The sequence below is a fragment of the Melospiza georgiana genome, chromosome 2, assembly GCF_028018845.1.
Source record: "Melospiza georgiana isolate bMelGeo1 chromosome 2, bMelGeo1.pri, whole genome shotgun sequence".
In the NCBI taxonomy this organism is placed as follows: Eukaryota; Metazoa; Chordata; class Aves; order Passeriformes; family Passerellidae; genus Melospiza; species Melospiza georgiana.
In genome coordinates, this window is record NC_080431.1 from 32354789 (window position 1) to 32375990 (window position 21202).

Genomic DNA, 21202 nt, shown 5'->3' on the forward strand with positions numbered 1-21202 from the left:
TGTACACTGAAGACTATTTCAGCTCAAAACAGGCAGATTCAGGTGTTTTGCAAGAGAGGTGTGTTGAAATATAAGATGGATATCTTCTCATTTACTACTCATAAATTTTAAGATTAATATGAGAGAAAGCCAGTCATTGCCAATTATAACTAAGATTTACAAATACTGTAAAGGTTACACAGATTTTCAAGAGGTTTGCGCTGCATCATCAGACAAATGGAGCCTTAAACAGAGAACAGAAAAAAGTATCACTTTTAGGAAATTGTAATCACATCAAATTGAAGCACATCCTCTCCACATTCTTTGAGGAAGGGAAAGCATGCTAAAGTTGCTGTATTTATACTGATAAATTATGGTTATCTATTTAAACTAGGTTTTTAATTAGACACAGCGTGCACATAAGAAATGCAAAATTAAAAAAAAATCAAACTGAATTTAAATAATGATCCTGCAGATAACATATCAGAAAGTTTCAGCCTTCCGTTCGGACCACTTGAGGGCTTTTTTTTCATTTTCTTTGTCTATAGTTGCACAGTAATTTTTTTCCATATGATAATGCTGCTCTCCAAGCCAGACTGAACGAAACAGCCAAACCTGAGAACATGCAATACCATCTAAACATCCTCATAACAACCCCAGTATTCCCATGCTCTCTGCACCTGGTGGGTTTTTCATCATGCCAGGAAACAATGAGTTTAGAGAGAAGGCTGCCTTGTGTCACACGCAACAGCAGCACATCTGTCCGCAGCTCTCCCCTTTCTCTGTGCCTGCTGTATTCTGTGGAATTTCACTGAAAAACCAACACAGTTGTCCAAACTGTGCTGTCCTCTCTGTGGCCTTCTGCTGGTATGCACAGAGCTCCAGAGTCTACTGCTAGGCCCTGCTACCTCACCAGTGTCAACCTCTCTTCCTTTGAACCGCTCTAACCACATCTCATTTCAAGCCATAAATCCGCTTGGGATCCTAAGGACGCTGGAAACAACACAACCTGTTCGGTATAAGCAGTTAATTAACTTCTGTTGAAGTGAACCAAAAATCAATTTGCTACCATTTCTTTATGGCTTCTAAAGACGCTACACATTTATTAACTTATTGCACTACTTTTTCATTTGATATTTCCACATCTGTATTAGTAAGCTGATCCACTAAATAGAATTTGGCCACGTATACAGATATATTATGAATTAATTAACCTTCAGTTGCTACTTAATTAGCCAGTGATAACATTTCTCATTTTACATTAAAAACTTGCTGGCTACTTTCACACCCCTGATTCTCACATGCATTGCTGAGATGCACAGCTGCTTTATAGCAAATTGCACACCAAGATACAGCTGACACAAATCATAGTGGATCTGTTTGCAACATCCAGGACTGAAAGGCAAATAACTAATTAGAAAGAACAGCCTTATTTAATTACCTAATAATAAACTCCCTTGCTCGTTAAACACATTACATATATTTTAACAGCTGGCATACTGAAGTATCTGATAAGGGAAAACCTGCTTATAGTACTGTTGGTACTTTAAGGAAAGCTGGATAAATGGGATTTTTAATAGCAGTACTCATTTAAAACACTGTCTACAGGTCCAACAGTAGAGGATTTCAACTATACTGCAACAATATCAAGGCTGGGTAAAGAGAGTAAGAGTAACCATCTTTTACACCAGCCCTGAGTGATGCAGAAGACCAGCTTACTCCTGCAGGATACAGGAGCAACCCTAGAGGGCTGCTGCCCCAAAACCAAATGGAGACGCTATGAGCTTAGGACAAAACAGCATATGGTTCTTACATAAAACACAGTCACCTTTATTTCCAGGACAGTATTCCAGGACAGTATTCCATTTCTTTTCCTTCAAGTGACTGTCTAAAGAAAAAATGCCTCCAGAAGCCTAGCAGCAGGGATGGTACCTGCAAACCTCCTCCTTCCAGATGAGCACTCCCCACAGACTCCAGTGTTACATCTTCTCCTGCTCTCTCTTACTGCCTGCAGAATTTCTGTGGTGCTGTCTATACAACAGCCAGTGTCAGTGAGGGATGTCACCTTCCCCACCTATCATCCAGCAGCCTTTCACTGCCTTGCACACCTACAAGACCTAAATCTGCATTCCTAGTGGAAATTTCCTTTTTCCCTGAAGAAAAAAAAGTCATGGTAAGAATACCAACGACTCAGTAAGATAAATCTGCTATTTGAAAAGACTGAATATGGAAAATATCATGAAAACTAGGCTCAAGAAGCAAGCAGAGGCTAAAGGTAAGGGCTGTAGGCAGTCCTTTGCCACATGTCTGCCCAACACCATTACTATCATTAAGTGGGTTGTGCTGCAAACATCAGCTTGAATGAAGGCAGGGCTTTACAGGTTTGATTGCAGATTCCAAACCCCAGCTTCTTTGTGGTTAACTGAGTTTCAAGGATTTCCCCTTGTCTGCGTGCTCTAAGAACCTCTTCCAGGTGGGAGGGCTTATGGATCTCTCTCTTTCTCCACTCTAGTATTAGGCTACCTGTTTTTTAAAAACTTTTATGAACCTTACTATCCTTGAGACTATGACTTCTGTCAAATTTGACTGAAACTGGCCAGTGGGTTTACAAGTTAGCAGGGGAGGAGGGAAAGAGAAGCAGACTGACTGTGTAAGCCTCATTTCCTCAAGAATCCAGGCTAAAAACAATTATAGCCAGAAGGTTCAATTAAAGAAGGAGACTCATAGACATTTGCTGCACTTCAAACACAAACTGGTTCATGCATACTAATCAGTTAACACAGCTCTCACTGAAGGAATGAGAGTTTTGCAGCAAATTAATATTTATATTGATTTAAACCAAGAACTGTGGCAGGCTGGAATTTCAATAGCATCAACATGTTCAGCATGAAGCACACAATCACCCTCATATTCCTTCATACCAACACTAATTTACTCACATGATAAGATGCTTACAGTATCTCCACTGCAATATCCACACACCTCCAACTCTGCACATGCAAATCCCATGCCTGCATTTTTAGTGATGCTTACACATATGGTATGACCAGTGCTTTGAAGAACAATGTGAGGCCAAATGCATGCAGGGAATAGCCTGTATTTTCATGGCATCCATTATTATCCACTAGTTTAGGAAAATTACCATTAAGATACTGTTGGAAAAGGAAATATTCTTCTCTCTTTTGTTTCTGAAATCAACAAACTACATGCATATTTGATTGCACTTGACAGATGTTCATATGTTCACATCTGCAAATGAAGTAAGGGAGAATTATACTTCAGAGGAACAAGACTTCCTCGTTGTAAATTTCATGTTTTTTTCAAACACATATTCTGGTTGATTTCTAGCTTTAAATCTTCATAAAGCAGTAGTAATGGTTGGTATTTAATTTAAATTTGCAAAATGTTGTCCATCTTTTTATTTTTAACAGGCTGAGTTCACTGCCATAACATTCCTAGAGAGGTTTTCTTTTTCATAGATTTACCATTCTCATAGGTAGCAAAAATGAGCCCAGTTACATGGGTCACAACCATTTCAAACCAATGAAATTACATTTGCTGTTCATGTTACTAAGGGTGAATTCTAAATTACTCATTAGTTCATCCCCTTCCTGGTCTCCACAAGGGCATTCTTCTGCTACAGAAGACAGGTTTTCCTGAGTCTGGCCTATATCCCAGCTTTTTTCTTAGCCAGGTCATCACTATGGCAAATTCAATGTCCACCTTTTTACCCAAAGCAGTTCATACCAGAGTTTCCAGCTTGTAAAAGAGCTAACACTGCCTCTCAAGAAGGGCTTCACTCTGTTACCACAGAGAAGTCAGCAGGACCACTTGGAGCACCCTGGGATATCCTGGAATGTTGCATGGTGCCAACAAAGGTGAGACACTTCTCTGACGAACAACTGAAAAGCCATCAAGAGTATCCAGGGCATCTCAAATAGAATCAGATGCCTCTGATTAGGCAGCTCAATCAAGCCCAAAGACTCATATCCTATCCCCAGCAAATAAATATATATTAATTTTAAAGTGATGGTCTAATCTAGCAAATGATCCTTGAAATAACCCTCAAACAATCATGATACATCTCCTGATCTTCACATGTTATATCTAGCTTAAAAAGCTGCTTTTGTTGTGCATTTTACCCAGCTGGGGCTGAAAGATAGGGGCCTGTTTGATAACAGCCAGTGGGGCTTGGTTCAATGTCTGACATGCTGAATTTTGTTTTTTTGGCTCACTGTGAACCAAAAGAGAAGGTCCCAGCAGTTCAGCTGGCTTTGAATCACAGCTGGCCATTTCTTATGGCCACAGTGTATCTGTACACCTGCACTGGGTAAGCTCCTCTCCTGACAACATCTAAGATGGCAAACAAACCATTCAGTCAGAGGCACAGCTTCACTGTGGAATGTTTGGGGCCCAAACTGAATTTCAAACTAGAGTAAATAAACTGGGTTTTTACAAAGTTTAAAAGTTGCCTGGCCTACTGGACATGCAGGTGAGGTGGCAGCAGCACACCTGGTGGGCTGCCAGGCCAGGCCATCCCTGCAGCTGCCATGACACTGCACACTGCAGATCTCCTCTCACTCAAGCCAAGAAGTCCTGCAAGGAACCAAGGGCTGAGAACTTGAACACCTCAAGAGAAAGGGAAGATCTACAGTGCAGTGACTGCACCAGGTCAGTCAGTCAGGAGCAGGGCACCAGGGCCGGGCTGTGGAGCAGTGTGTGAGCCTGCAGGGTGACAGCAGCACACAGGGAACAGGACACCTCCCTGGGGCCCCTGAGCCAGCAAGCACACTCCAGGGTTTGCACCACAGCTGCTACTGCCCTCATATGCTTCTCATATGCAGTATTCCACTGATTCCCCACCTCTTTGTCTTTACTGCTTGATGATTTGATCTTTCCAAGCATTAGGGCCTTCTGACTCTGGAGGCACTGCTCACATCCCCCTGTAACACAATTCATTAACACAGCAGAGGAGAAGACAGTTTATTTTCACCATTATTAATTTCTTCTTTATTGTGGTCAAGACCTTGCAGGAATCTAATAATGGGTGGCACACCACGCCCACAGCCACAAGACAAACATCAAGGTCACAGAAAAGGGATAATTCTAATTGCCTTTTGCAATTCAGCTGTGGGACTCATATCTCACAAGGGGCTTTCAGTGGTGTTCCAAAATCTCTAAAACCACAACAGTTTTCCTTTTATTGCAATAGGTTTCCAATGAAGTTAATCCCCACTAAAAAAGGTGACAGTCCTCATATGAGGAGGTAAGTTGGGAGAGGGCACAGTTGTCAAACAGACTTGCAGATAAACTCCCAAATTCCTCTTGTATTGATTTTTTAGATTTTTAAATATCTTTCCAATGCTGGGGATGAATTGAACCAATAGGAATACAGGTCTTGTTTCTGCTAGGCTTCTCCATCAGACAAGCACAACCCTGTCTTTTGTATTTTATGATGCAGTCGAAGTATAACAGCTTGGGAAGAACAGCTGACGCCCGAGCTGAGCGAAAGCTACGTATACAAGGCCAAGGGAAAAAAAACAAAAAAAAAAAGCACCTGGAATGAAAGAGGAGCCACCTGCCAGAAAAATAAAGGAGTAGGTGGGGAGACCTGGAGAGAGCAAGCCTGTGGGAACAGTGAGTGACCTGAGTTAATAGGGAGTGTGGGGGAGGAGTGGGCAGTGAGCAATTGCTCTTGTGTTCAAAATCCTAGTGATGGGATGAGTCAGAGACTCTGATTGAATTTTGCCTTCACTACACCCACAAACTGGTTATTATAAGGCTTAGGGGAGCATGGATCTGTGCAGCAACAAAATCTACAGAGTGAATTGATGGGTATATGAAACACCCCGGAGTGCCTGAAAATCTGAAGAACATCTGGCAAACACCATGCCCTTTCATCCAAGGTTTCCTGTGGCCATAACTAATCTGCCTTGCTGCTCTTCTTCGCCTAATAAGATTTAGACTGATAACCGAGTGGCAGCTGCATCTGATGTGAAGGGGTATGGCACAGCACCTGCAAACATTCTTTGTAAGTCTCTTCTGGAAGCAGGAAGCTGCAAGAGTTAGCTCAACCCAGCAAGACCACTGCCCAGGAACTGCTACATACTCCTTTGGTCCTTCAGGATAACACACTTCAGTGAACAGGATGACAGATTTGTACTACCTCCCTTAGTGACTGTTCTTTAACTGGGTTTTTTTTTCAACCATTTCTGCTTCTTGTGCTCATCCTCATGCCCAGGCCAGGTGACCTGCTCAGCCAGCTCTAACACACTGAAACCAGCAGTGGAAACAGCACTGGTAACACCCCTGTGCCTCTCATCAGGTGGCCCTGACAGGCCAGAGGATGACAGGCTGTAGTGACACATCTGCTGGTGAAAAGCGCCTCTCTGACCACAGAGAGCTTTGCCGCTGAACCGCACCACTGGGAAGCCACTTTGTCTGTGACTTCAGAGAGAAGGAAGGCCTGGGTAACTCAGTATCCAAGTGCATTCTCCTTTGAAAATGGAACTTAAGTTACAACAAGGTGTGCAGTTTTCAAATCTGGCAGCTCAGGTGGTGACAGGTGATAGCAGTGACAGCCAGGATGGCTTTGTGTTCTTGGTGCTGCTGCTGAGAAAGACAAAAGAGGAAACAAAACAGGGCCTTGAAGGAGACACAGCTTTTGTAGCAGGCTGTGTAACGAACTTCAACTGTTTTAACTTCTCTGCTCTTCACAGCCTGGGTCTGAACCTGCTAACCCTGTCTCTGCCTTAAGACTTGCTCCTCCGAGCTGTCTTGATGGCTAGTGGCCCTCTACCACAGAGGCCAGCCCTTGGCTTAGCTCCAGCAGTTCACCAGGGCTCCTGCAGGTTAAGCACCACAGGTGGTTGGGATGAGCTGTGCCTCCAGACTTTCTTCTGAGATAAATCAAAAATGTTCCTCTCAGCAGAGAGACAAACCCTAGCAAAGAACATGGTGCCCTCTGCAGAGATCAACAGCCTTTAAAAAAATAAGATTAAAAAAAAATTAAAAAGCTAAACACCATGTAATACAACAGCTAAAGGCTTATTGCAGTTTCTCTCTTTACCAATTTAAGTCAAGCTCATGAATTTTTAAGTACATCAGCCCAGCAGTTCAGCTACTTGGTTTTTAATTTTACCTTCCTTTTAACCCTTTGAAGTCAGAAGAGCTGGCATGGAAACAGCTGCATGAATAGATACAAGGGAGACAAACAGGAAAAAGGAAGTATTAAACGAACTTGTGCCTGCTGAGGACTACAGGGGAACATGGAGAGTTTTTATCAGAAAACAAACAAGAACAGGTGATTAAACAAACAAGGAATACTAAGAGTCCTTAAGCTCAGAGATAAAGGAGAGGTCTTCAAAAAAAGCTTATCCATTTTAAAATCCCTTTTACCTCAGTTTATGCAAGATGGTGCTGCCCAAATATGTAGTTTCAACTTATATTTAATGTAGTTTTTCCCTTTCCTTTGGATCAACTCCAGTTGCATGGCTGCAAGACCACCTGAACAGAGATAAAAATGGGGAGCTAGCTGTGATAGGCCTGGATGTAACCACCTCTTTTTAGCAGCTGTTCACAGTTGCATGGATTTGGTATAAGATGAAATACAGTCTCAGGAAATAGAATGGCATAATTCCATGCAGCACTTTATTCTGAGTGCAAAAATTGCCATAGCCTGAAAAAGCAGGGCCTTTGGGAATTGTACCTGTCCTGAGAACAGCATTTTCACAAAGCAGATTTAAAACCTTTTCTCATAAGGCTTCCTTTGAAGTCACCAGGGAGAAACATGCCCCTTCCAGAGTGAAGTCAGTGGAAAAAAACCCATCCAGTTTCACCCTTAGGACAAGTCAGAGGAGAATCTCTTCTGTTTTGCAGTACAAGAACTGGAGGCATCCATGGGATGGGGAGGTTTGAAAAGAACAGAAGCTCTCTTCCACGCTGTACATAACACAGTTGTGAAGGAGGCTGCTGTGCATGCTGAATGTGAACATAGTTAAAGAACAGGACAAATCCAGTGGAAAGATGGTGACTGAGAGCTATTAGGTACAAGCATACATGTCTGGCTCTCAATGTCCCTGGGAATCACAATGCCTAGGAGCCAGCAGAGCACTCCAGGAAGCCGCTGCATGTTTACACATCCCCTCCAAGACACCCACTACTGGCCATGACTGGGTCACAGGGCTAAATGGGGCTTTGGTTGGCCCAAGGATGGCCACTGATATTCTGAACACAGCCCACAGCGTTAATTCAGTCACAATTAATTCCACAGAGTTAATAGTTACCTAAAACTGGCCTTGATTGGCACTTTCTCTTCAAGCCCACACTTTGCAGTAACTCAGACACATGAAAGCTTCTGCCAGGTAGTGTTCTCAGACTACCTAGAGATTATTGGACATTTTACAAGAAAAAACAGAGGTGGGTGAAAAAGGAAGCTGTTCTGCAGGAAAAATGAGACCTGGATTCTGTATCCTCCATCTGAAAAGTTACACCCTGCAAGTTCCACATCCCCAGAGCCCACAACTACTGAAAAGGGCAGCCTATTCCCTAACATCCTGCTGAAACTGGGTCACTGTGAAGCAAAGCAGGCAGAATTCATGGGCCCAGGAGGTATAAGCCACTCTGTTGCCCAAGAGAAATTACTTTGCCCATTTCAGTCATTTTTTTCCCACCAGCTGTGGGCACAGTCCTTGAACTCACCTTGTCTTTGAACTCTGTCACACCACATAATCAAGTGATGAACAAAAATTCAGCCAGCTAGGACACTATAAACACTCATTTAAATGCTTTCTAGTATAGACAAAACTAGCTAATCCCCTTTCCATGCTCATCTATAGTCTGTTCAGAATGCTTCACCTGCCAAATATGAGCAGGTACCACTTATTTCAAATTGTGAAATGATCCTGAGTCCCTGACATTTGTAAAACATTCAGAGACCCACAAAAGAATTACAGGAAGACAAATGACCACCTACTGCCTCCCAACTCTGAGCTCATTCTCGTACAAACACACTGCCCACTTTACAAAGCCTATTTTCCCCCTTTTCTGAATAAAGCTGGGGCCATCTTAAGAAGATTGTTTTCAGTTCCAGATCTTTCAACATAGTGGATGTTCTTAAAATTTCTCCTTTTTTTTTTTTTTTTTTTTTTTTTTTTGTTTTCTCCGGCAACCTTTTAATCTGGTAAGCAAGTCTGTGCACAGCTTTCAGTTACTTTTTATTCTGTGGTGCCAAATTAGATCAGATAGATGTATTCTTTATAGGCTTTCATGAAAATGCAGATGACCAGTTCACAACAGTCTGCTGGCTCAATAAATAGAAGAGTTTGAAGGGCTTAGGGACTAATGAAAAACCTAAAAAGTTATCAGGAGCTCCTAAAGAAGCTTTGCTTCCTTGTTACCACCATAAAACTTGCAACAACAGTATCTTCAAGATACCATCTCTGTTACCTGTGTTAACTTAGACAACATATCCTTCTAGTAGCTGCCCGGCAGAAAGGGTACAAATCTGGGTCAAGAAATGACACCAGCACTGAAAATTCAGACATGCCTGCAAACAGAAGAGTTAACTCTAAGCAAAATGCACATGATTTTATTTTTTTATCTGTCAAACTATCCCCTTTCCCCCCTCCTAAACATCTCCATTTGTATTAATGTGTCTTTTTTTTAATTATTCCAATTCAAATACAGCAAAGTGTTGTATGTTCTTGTCCTCATGCATTATATTATATACTAGCATTCCTTTGAAAGGATTTTGTTCTTTATTACTACCAGGACAAGAAAGCCTTGAAAACAGACTTGCTTATAGTGTCCAACTTGGAGGGATCTAAATGTGATATATTAAATGTTATACATGCATGTTATTCAATTTTAAATTAAGCTACTTCAACCCAGGGAGAAGTATAAAATCATAAATGAAGCAGTTTCTGAAATTCAAACTTTTGTGTTAGACAGGTCACTTCACTTCACAGACCCTTCCAAGGGCATCCAAAGGGGAGCCTATATGGGCCCCAAAAAGGTTTCAGGACGGTTATGGCAGCAGACAAGGCTCTGGCAGTGCCTCCTCAGCCCCTTTATCCTCCCACCCACCACCAGGGCTCAGGCCCCGCCAGGAAAGGTCCCCTTCATTCACCTCAAGCACAGTGACCCGGATTAGCCCAGAGACACTTTCATCCTCACATTAAGCTCACCAAGGTCACTTGCCCAGTACAGTTTCGAGTGTGTTTGTCTGGTGACCCAGTCATGTGGGGCCTCTCCTGGCTGGAGCCTCATTGCTGACAGCAACGTTGTGGCCACCTAATGGGCACACATCTGTCCAACTGCTACACCCACCCCAGAGGGATGATCCACCTGCATTCTCCTAAAAACCCACAAATGCCCTGTTCAGAACACAGCAGACTCTGTCCTTCGCCAAAGAGGGAGAAACAAACGCTGAGCTGCCTCTCAGAAGCCCATACAGCAGAAGCTGGCTTGAAACCAGCAGGTTTCTGGCCTGAATCTGACCCAGGCTCATTAGTCTTTAGCTATTTCTGTCTAGCCTGGAGCATCTCACAGATGAAGGATATTCAGAGCCCAGACAGTCTTCCACAGTGAGCATTTTGGCTCCTCAAAGCTGTAATCAGTCCAATGGGTTGCTGTTGCAACTTTTGCTGGGTCTAAAGTCAAGTATTGCAAGGAAAGGTATTGGGAGCCAAAAATGCCTTCTCAATTAAAAGTAAACAAGGTCCATTAAATTTTGTTGACCTTTTACTTGGTACCACCGGAACTACAAAGATACTTCTTTAATACAGGAAAATTTGGATTGTGATGCAATTATGTTACTCCAGAAGGGCAGCCTAAGGCCACAGCACTGTCACTGGCAGAAGGGACCCAGTGCTCTGCTGGTGCCACATAGCCCTTTTCTCTTCTGCAGCAACTACAGCAACAACTTCTGTTTCCAGCCTGGTACACTGCACAATCACAAAGACAGCAGTGGGAGCACAAAGGAAGGCATGGTAGGACTTAGAGGCAAGTGTCCTTGGCTGGGATTACATCCTTTGGTCCCAAAGGCAGCTTTTGCTAGCTGAGAAAAATCCTAAAACTACAGCAAAGTCTGTGTGAAGGTGCTTCTGGTCCCACAGTCACAGGATAGTTGAAGTTGAAGAGGTCCTCTTGGCTGTCACCTGGTCTAACCCCCTGCTCTAGCAGGGTCACCAAGAGACAACTGCCCAAGGACTATATCTTAGACAGTTTTTGAGGATCTTCAAGGATGGAGACACCACAACCTCTCTGGGCAACCTGGGCCAGTGCTTACAGTGAAAAAGTGTTCCCTGACGTTGAGAGGCGGCTCTTGTGTTTCAGGTTGTGCCCGTTGCCTCCAGCCCTGTCACTGGGCATCCCTGAGCTGAGCCTGGCTCTGTCCTCTTTGCACCCTCCCTGCAGGTGTTTATACACATTGAGGGGATCCCCTGAGCCTTCTCCAGGCTGAACAGTGCCCACTCTCTGAGACTTTCTTATGAGAGGGATGCTTCAGTCTCTTCATCATCTTTGTCACCTTCCACTGGACTCTCTCCTGCAGCCTCCTGCTGGTGCTCTGGTAGTCTGATCCAGCTGGCAGACACTGATAGCATGCTCCCTTGTCTGCCCTGGAAATCTGGAGAGAAGATGGCATGCAGGGGAGCATATGTCCCTATCCAGAACAGGGACTCTTTTGATCAGTCAGTGTGTAAAGGAAAGTCTGTCTCAGAGTCCTGTATCTTGTGTTTGACTGACTTCTAAGGGAGCAGCTGTAACTACCAGGCACCACCTAAATGTAACCTAACTCCAGCACAGACTAAAAAAAAAAAAAAATTGTCTTTTCTGAGTAGAAAGATGTTTATCCAGAGACTCAGTATAATTTATTTTTACAGCAGGTATACCAAACCAAGACAGTTAAAAGGCTAAGTCTCCAGAGCTCTAGATGCTATGTAAATAAATGCTAAATAATTGCCTGCATTTAAACTGTGGTTCAATGTTCAGCAAGGAAAATAGCTCTTGTTTTTCTTAAATTAAATTCTGATTTTATCTATAATTCTAGACTATTTTGCTTGTTCATTTACATGAAAAGTCATCCCACTTGTTAAGTGCCAAAGCCTTATTCTGAAACTGTATGATTAACACCAGTGCTTCCAAAAGCTACATACCAAATAGGTTTATGTGACTAACCTCAAGTCCCTCAATTGGCAATATAAGCAAACTGACCTAACCAGGCACACACATTCTTGCTGTGGAAATGTCAATTTACAGCCAGTCTTCTGAATAACTGAGATTATGACTGTGAGGACACCAGACAGCACAGCCCAGAGCCCTGCACCCACAGTGGTCCCAAACAGTTTCCCGTGCACAGCAGGATCAGGTAACACTTGGGAATGCACAATTCCAACTCGTGCTCAGAGCCAAGGAGCTGCAGTTGAAGGCACTGTCATCCCACTATTGGATTTCCCTCAACCTGTAGCAGAGTTGGTAGGAAGAAACCTGTGCTGCTTCAGGCCACAATCTGAATTCTTGCTACAATCCCATCTTTCCCAATTAGCAATTTAACCCGTTAGACTCAACTAGAAGATGCAAGATGGAAGGCACAGGTGCATGAGAGAGGGTGATGATGGGCAGTGGGACAGAGCAGCACCACTTCAGCCACCAGAGCTGGGCTGGAGCGGGCTGGCCCTTCAGGACAGATGTCCTCCCACACTAGGTGAAAACACAGCTACTTGCTTTAACTACATTTTCTTACAGGGTTTTGGATTTCTCTCCACTGAGCAATGATGCTGGTTGTCAGTAAATTATCCACTGTGATCCCTCAGGATTTCTCTTCATGGTATTATTAGCTTAGTCTGTGACTCCAGTTTTTATTTGCAGACAATAACCATCCCTGAACAAAAGTCTCCAGCTGGAGTAGCTGGCAACTCCACTGTGAGTGGCTGGTAGCACCAGGGAGAGCGATGCTGTCCTCAGGCATCAAGGACAGGTGCATCACTGCTTTGGCCAGCATGATGCAGCAGCAGCACCTCCCTCACTGCAGAGCCACTGTCCTGTCAGCCCAGGGGTGACCGAGTTCTGCTGCTTATCTCCAGCCTCCCAGCCACAGACCCAAGACTTTGCAGCACATAAAAATAGTACATAAAACCCCCTTCCACTGAACTGCTTATTTTTTGTAAAATCAGAGTATTGCCCACTTGCTGCAGACACTAGTCTGCTTGTTTAAAAAAAAAATCCCATTGGCAGACAACCAACATACAAGAACATCTACAAAGGAGCTGTTAGAGTTTATCGTGCAGTAATCCATGGATTAAGGTCATTAATAGCCCTCTATGACATACTGCCATGACTCCAAAGGTGCTCTTCTGCCTTACAGAACAGATCTACAGAACATAACCCCCTCATAAATGTCTCCCTTGAGATACTGTCTTCTAAATCTTCAAAAGAAAAGAAAAAATGAGAAAAACAGAAAGCAGATGCCTAACACAATATCTTGCATTGCATAAAAAAAAAAGTTATAATGGAAATAAACCACCCTGAGTTTTCTTGTATGTCAGACTGATGTTTTCACAGTAAAAGAGTTGTTGGTAACTGAATTTTTGATCCTCAGAGCTAAAATAGCAAACCAATACATTCTCCCATGCCCAGAAGATAAAGCTATAAGTAAAACTTTCAAAATAAAATTTGAAATTCTCAATTCTACCCTTTAATTATTTATATGAAATAAGCTTTCTCCTTCTGTTAACATGAGAACACAAATATATCATCATGGAAAACACTGTGTACTCCTCAAATCCCAGGGGGTCATTAATCTTCTTTTATGCAGTACATGAACTGTTTTCACAGAACTTTTAAAAATAGTTTTCTAAAGCATGCCTGATGTCATTAGGAAGTCTGAAGAAGCTGATGCCCTAACAATATAATTGCTAAATATCCTCCAAACAAGAGAATCCCTTTGCTCCTCCTAAACTTATGCTCATATCTGTACTATCCATACATGTAATTACCAATGCTATTAATTTACCTGAGTCCCCAATACCAAGAGTAAAAAACCCTTGTGTCAAATCTGAACTAATGGATAGGCTTTTCTCACTTATGTTGATCTAAATGAAAAAAACTGCACTCTTTCCATATGATTTGTTTCTTTAGGACTCTGGGAATGGCAGAGTATTGTGCCACTGTGTATTTTCATTTACCAGGAAATAATTATAATTCATAAAATGTACTTGGGAGAATACAATTGTCCTACCAGCTGCAACCAATTCTGTATCCCACAGTCACATGCAATTTTTGTAAATAACATAGTGACATTTGAAAAAAAAAAAACTTAGAAAGAAATCTTAAAAGCTTCAGTAAACAAACATTATGATAAACAACATTTGTTTCAATATACATCTCACCAGGAACGAATCACTCATCATTTCCTATTTTACTTTCACTACGATGTAGTAGCATTTTCACTACACATGCAGTTTCTTTTTCTTACCTTTAAGGAATCAAAGCAGGCAATAACTCTTCCATTTTCAACCTGGCAACTTTTAGGGGGGTGTGCAAATTTGCATTCTTCATCAGAGCGTGAACAAGTTCCCCTCTGAAACTGCCTGCACACTTCTAATGTCAGCCATTTTGTGTCTCTTACGGGAGCAACATTCAAAGCCATGATGAGAAGCTGATTTTGAACTTGCAAGTTGCTGTCAGGTGAATTATACTGAAGAAATTTCCAAAACTAATGACAAAGGAGGAGGGGGGGAGGAAGTCAGTAAAAAATAACTTCAATTCTAATGGAAAATGAAGTTAAAAAAAACAAACAGTGGGGGACGATTAATGACGTCCAACGCACACAAAGCAGAACAAGCAGAGAAAGTTTATCAGCAAGCAGTCACTCATCAATCATTAAGTCCCGCTCGTAGACTTTTGGCTGGGAAAACACATGCTCAGTCGCATTTCTGTCTGTAAAACACGTGGGTTTGTTGATTGTAATCACGGATGCACTGGTTTAAAGCCAAGGTCCATCAATGCAATGGCACTCCTTGATAGAATAGCAGTCCTCTGATGGTTGCTTGCCGGTTTTGATTACACGAGAAAAGCAACGCAGTCATTTGTTCATGTCCCAGGAATAATAATAATAATAATCCTTTTTCTGCTTTCAGTTTCCCATCAACTAATTGGCAAATGGAGACAGCTGAGGTATCTTCTCCCAGGTGTAAGGTGAAGGCAATGTCTGGCTGGCAAAGATGGGATTTTGAGAACACAGGCGTAGCAGTCCTCGCTCGTAAAAGTGACTTGGCAAAGGCACTTTTTAAGTCACTGACCTGACAAAACAAATACAGCATCAGTTCACATGCAACTCATTCAAATCAACATTATGAAACCTACAGTCCCTTTTTATCAGATATTATAAACATACAGCCAAAGTTCACTCTTTAAAAAAAAAAAATCATCCTCCTTTGTGAAGTTACATGTGATAGGGGAATAACCAGTTGAAACACGTACTGCAGTAATATTCCAGGCAGCAATCCAAAAGTTGGGAATGATTTAAATAGATGAATGTGGCAGACACAATAATTAGGCACACTAGTTGTGAAACAATTCAATCAAATGTGCTTAGTCTCCAAAACTGTATACAAGAATCCGTTTCCATTAATTTATCACTTGGCCGTTTAGACTGTGTTACTACATTATAAATTGTTACTCATTACTTGCTCTTCCTTAGAAACCAGGATGGTAGTATTCTGCTCAGATTTTTTGCGTCTCCCTCTATTTCTCAACAAAAAGAAACCAGAAAATATAATTCCAAAATTATAGGAAATAAAACCCCTCCAAATGCAGACAATATAGTGAGTTTTCCCATTAACCCAGATGATGTTCCCTAAGGGCTTCATGAAAGGGCTTAACCACCAAGTCACCGTGCACCAATGAGTCCTTTCTAATATGAAGCAGTCTTTATCTAAATATTCTTTTGATTTAATTAGCCTTTGTGTACCTCTGCAAATACATCCTTCAGAATCAAAACATCAGATTCCAAGATGGCACTTAAACGGTTTGGGGACTATAAAATATCTAGGATATTTTACAGAAAAACAGATTTGAAAATCAAAGGGTTAGATATTACAAAAATATTTAACCACTAACTAAATTTTATACATAGATAGTGAAATCATGAATATGATGTTTTCTTCGATTTAGCTTCAAAGGAACAAAACTTTTACTTTGCAAATACCAGCCAGAAACAGTTGATGGATTATTTTTGTGCAGGAAAAAAGAAAAGGGGAAGGACTGGAATAACTGAGATTTTAAAATACGTCAATAAAAATAGTTCTAAAATCACTGTCAGATTTTCCATGTCAGAACAATTACCATTCTGTGCTTGAATTCACGGGCCTTAACTGAAGTCAGCATTGTTTGTTAAGGAAGAATTACTCACACCCAGTTCAGGATCAGATCCCAGTTCTGACTTCTAGGTCTTCGCATCAAAAAGCTTTTCTACTACTTAGCAATGCTACCAAAAGTTGTTTTACTATGCGACCAATACTTCCACCAAAAGTTCCTACTGCTAGCATGAATAAAGGCAATGCAATGCTAATTGCTCAAAATTCAATTTCAAGTCCAAAGTCCAGTAAGATAGGTCTGGAAGACACTTAGCTTTACTTGGTCGTGAAGAACAACAAGGTGCAAGAGAATCAGTACATTTTGAAATAATTATATGCAATTATAGTAGAGCACATAAATTACAAACTCCACAAATTAAATATTCCATCAATGTTGTCTGACAGCATCAATGAAGAATGAGATTAAGCTAAAAGCATACAAAGAGGTGAGAAAATGCTCATAACTGATGAAAAGGAAAGAGAGGAGGAAATACAAGAAGAGCCTCTCCACAAGGGCTTGTTGAGCTGATAGCTTGTTGGGCTGATGCTTTAGTTGGCTAAATGTAAAAGAGGAAATACTCTCCCTAGAGCCACACATTCCAATTCAGAAATGTCAGTAACGGTTTTCAGTAATAGATGTAGGAGACAGACGGAAATTTTGGGAAAAGGGTAAATGTTATACTGCACACTGCTGAAAGTCACAAGTAGTAATACTCTGCAGGGCTGCACACCATAAAATTGACAAAGTTGTTTCTCAAGTAGTAGGTGTTAAGACTGAAAAAAACCAGACACAGCACGTGGCAGCAAAGCAAACAGCACACAGTATAGAAATGGCAGTAACCATGGTTTTTAAAAAAGAAGTGCACAGCAGAATCGCATACAAGATTTGTGAGACTACAGCAAGAATTCACACCAAAAAGCATTTGGGGGTGCAGGGTAGAAGAGTGAAACACAGTATCATCCTATTTCTTACCCTCATGCTACATGAAGATTTTCTAAAGAAAGGAAAGCATGAAAAGTTTGTCTCTAAAATCCATGTCTTGTCCAACATAACAATGCCACGTGATTTCTCAAGAGTCATCAAGTGCGTCAGGAGTTCCTCCTGGTAAAAACTCAGGAGACAGAACTGAGTCCTGTCTCCTTTCTGAAGGAGGCCGTGCCTTCAGCAGGAGGCAAGTTCAAACATGGTGAAGATAGAACAATTTGGAGTGCTTTATCTCTACCACTTACATGACCTATGCGTTCACAACCACATGCTAGGCAGCTGTCATACCTCCTCTGCCCATCACCTGCACCAGGAGGATGAAGGAAGAGATGCCATCTTGAAAACCTCAACATGAGGGACACAAAACAAGGAGGAGGGAGAGAAAAGACAAAGCAGAGAATAAAATTATTCTTCTTGGAGAAGTCAAGAAAAGTAGAATTCAACACATGAGGAAAGTGCTCAAGAGAAGGAAGAAAATGGGAGAGGAAGGTAGAAAAGGAAATGGCTGGTTGTGAAACTGAAAAGAAGGGACAGACTTCATAGCAAATGGAGAAAGGTGGAGAAAGGCTGTGAGCATTGGAAGAGAGAGGGACAAGAGGAAATTTTAGAAGGAAAGCAGAAGAGACTGGGTTACAGGGAAAAAACTCCAGCAGTTTGAGTAAACAGGGAAGTAAATAAGGGAAATTAATGGAATTTATATAAGAAAATATAACAACAATAACAACAACAATCCTCAATAAAATGCCTGCAAGTTCACACACCATTATTAACATCATGGTTAAACCTGACCTTGCGTGTTGCAAAACCCACCCATCTGGAGAAAACCAGTGGGTTTTGCAAATGCAAACTCTGCTCCTCTTCCCACTATTTCTAATTGTGTCCCAGCATATCAGCTGAAGTTAGCTGTCCTGACAAGACCAATGGTACCTCACTGGCATAAAGCCCTCAGCACCAAGTGTCCCTTATCCTGGCAGAAGATTTTGTTTGCCTTATGGTTTTGTTTAGTTGTTTTGTTGTTATTACCATTAATGATCCCAACTCAAGACAACACCCACCACTGTAGCTAAACAAACTATCAAAACTTACAAACAAACAACTGAGCTGCAAAATATTCTTACTGAAGATGAAGGAAGTACTTAACATAAGAGCAAATTATTTTTGTCTTTTTACAACTATTATTGTTTATTTTCAGTCTCTCACACAGTTGAATCAATGGAATTGATCAAAAATTCACACGTACAAATGCAGTTTTTTGTAGGTTAAGTGAAATGAAATTCATGGACATGTATTTGTAAAAGTTATTTAGCTTTGGATCCCTTTTAAGATAAGCATCAATTCCCTTTCACAGTAAGCTAGCAAGGCATAGGACTAGAAGGCCTTTGTCATGGTTAAGAAAAAAAAATCCTTTTAATTAGTAGACAAGACAAAGCACACAGACACTAGAAGCCCAGAGAAAAAGTTCTCAGAGAAATACAGGGCAGCCTCATATTTGAGAATTGCAAGCAAAAACAAAGCCCTGCCCTATTATGAACCAGCTGGATCTTTCAGCTGGAAAATAGGAGCTCTTACTATCTACAAAATATGAGTTGCTTTGGTACAGTTTTACTTATCAGCCAGATCATGTGGCAATGGATTATGCAGTATCTGTCTAATGGTGAAGCTGAAACTTCCTGGACATGACATACTCATGCTTCAGTAGGTAACACGTAGTAATGAGCAACCCCATCTCCAAAAGTCATCTCTGCAGGTGATGACATCCAGTAAAGGAGCACAGTCTTCTACATGATCTCACCACAGATATCTAGAGGAACGACTAAGTCCACCCAGAAGGTGTTAAAACAGTTTTACACTTTTTGAGGTTTAAACACTCTGTGTTATTCATCACATTAAAATCTTCAGTAAGAGATGTCAACACCGGGGCTCAATTTGTTGCTCCTACTGTCAAAATTTATCAACATGATCCATATATTTCTTCTATAAATATACCAGAAACGTAAGAATTAAAAAGTTAGAAAACCCTCAGTTGTACTTAAAGGGGACCGTGCAGTTTGAAGTATATAAGCTCTTCTTTCCCAGACAGAAGAGGTGTACTAAATATACTTAGCCAAGTACAAGTTTGATAATTCCTATTATTATACAAGTTTGATAATTTGTAAACAATGCTCTGCTTTAAAGACAAGGACCCAAAAAAAAAAACCAACCAAAAACACTCCTCAAACCCCAGAGACTCACTAAGCTGTGAAAGAAAGGTGAGCCTTCTCTAGGTCACTAGCAGGGAGAAGTATGTTGACTTACAGACTACTGCCCAAATTCAGTTAAACACATGACCTCAGGTGGGAAAAACCTTCAGGACCTATCTACAGCCACCACAAATGACCTGCTGGGTACTCCAATGCCAACACAATGTATTGAAAACTCAGTTTTCAAACCCAGCACACATATACTGCCACTCTTCAGGGACAAACTGTTTTCTCACCCAAATGTGAGATCTTTTTCAGGAAAACCAAGGTCAACTTTCTAACCCCAGGGAAACAATTTTAAGCCGTTGGCCCAAAGCAGGTTGCTTCTACAACTTTTATCCATTTACACATAAACAAAATCTCATGTTGCTTTCTCACAGAAAATCATGTCTTAAATTCCAGAAACTTTTTAACAAAGAAACAACAACAATGACCCTGCAGGAGACACCAGGCCCAAAGAGTTAAATGTCAAAATTTTAAGGTCTGGCTGGAAGCTGGAAGAAAAAGAAAAACAGGCTCTACCCTTAAACAGGGTTAACCATAAGCATCACTAACTTCACATCCCACAGCACAAGTTCAGCAGTGTCTTGACCACATACTACTTTGACTCAGATTCTCATGATGTTCCTTTTTGTTCACGAAATAAACTGATCAGTAAGAAAAAAAATAGTTTAGCGATTTCTTTCAACCTGGACTTACTAGTTTTGAATCAATGATTTTACCTGGGTCAGATGATGTGGAACAAAACACAACTATCTCCAGATGCCTCAGGACATCTGAAAACACAGATTAACCAAAGTGCCCCACTACCCAGATGCATCCTCAGACTACTGACAAGAATTGTGTTCCTTCAAAAAGCTGCTGCTTCTTCAGCAGTTGACATATTTGCAAAGGAAACTAGTTTTGCATTTCACTATGTTTACAGACAAAACCAGTGGAAAGATTCCCTGCATAAGTTTAACTCATAGGAATGCTTCTGTAACCAGATCAAGTTACGTATCCTGAACATTAACAATGGAAATACAGATATTTGAAGACTGACAGCTACTGAACCCTTACCCTTATTCCAGGAAAAGGCATTCAAATCTGACTAAGTCATACCTCTTGTTTGCAGCTGCATAGTGGACTCCACTTTCAAATCATTGAGGACACAGACATATGTTTCGAAGACATTGGCAAGTGCTTTAGTCCACAAGACAGTGGAACTTTGCTTCCATTTTTCAACTAAACCTCATATACACTCTTAAATGTCCTTTCCCCCCCATTGATTGCACTTTAAATAGCATTCAAAGCCTCCAAACAGAAGATAAGCTGCCCACTAAAGGACAGCCACAATCCCACAAGCTCACTCCACTGTCACTTTAAATGCCAGCTACTTGCCATTTCCTCAACTCCCCTGTGAAGTTCTCTCTTGAGCTCCCCCAAACACCTTGCTGAGGAAAGCAAGACTGCAGCTGAATCCCAGGCTGGATCCATTCTGATCTGCCTCATCAGGTGCAGAGTGGCACAGCAGCACAATGCCCCTGCCTTGCACGTGCCAGCTCAACAGAGACATGCCAGCTGCTCACATCCCACTGCAATGGAGCAGGGAGCAGAGCAGGCAGGACAGGCACCCCACCTGCAGCAGGTCTGGCTCCTCT

At 41.5% G+C, this 21202-nt stretch overlaps 1 protein-coding gene across 8 annotated transcripts in view; it reads right to left on the minus strand.

Annotated features, from left to right (window-relative positions):
* The window catches only part of MBNL2 (muscleblind like splicing regulator 2), a 106968-nt gene that overhangs the window by 54673 nt on the left and 31093 nt on the right, over positions 1-21202 (minus strand). For all 8 annotated transcript variants that reach the window (XM_058019123.1, XM_058019120.1, XM_058019121.1 and 5 more), the window contains exon 2: positions 14456-15281. In XM_058019123.1, the coding sequence (XP_057875106.1) occupies positions 14456-14629 (174 nt within the window). In that variant the 5' untranslated portion in view covers positions 14630-15281. The remainder of the gene's footprint in view (positions 1-14455; positions 15282-21202) is intronic.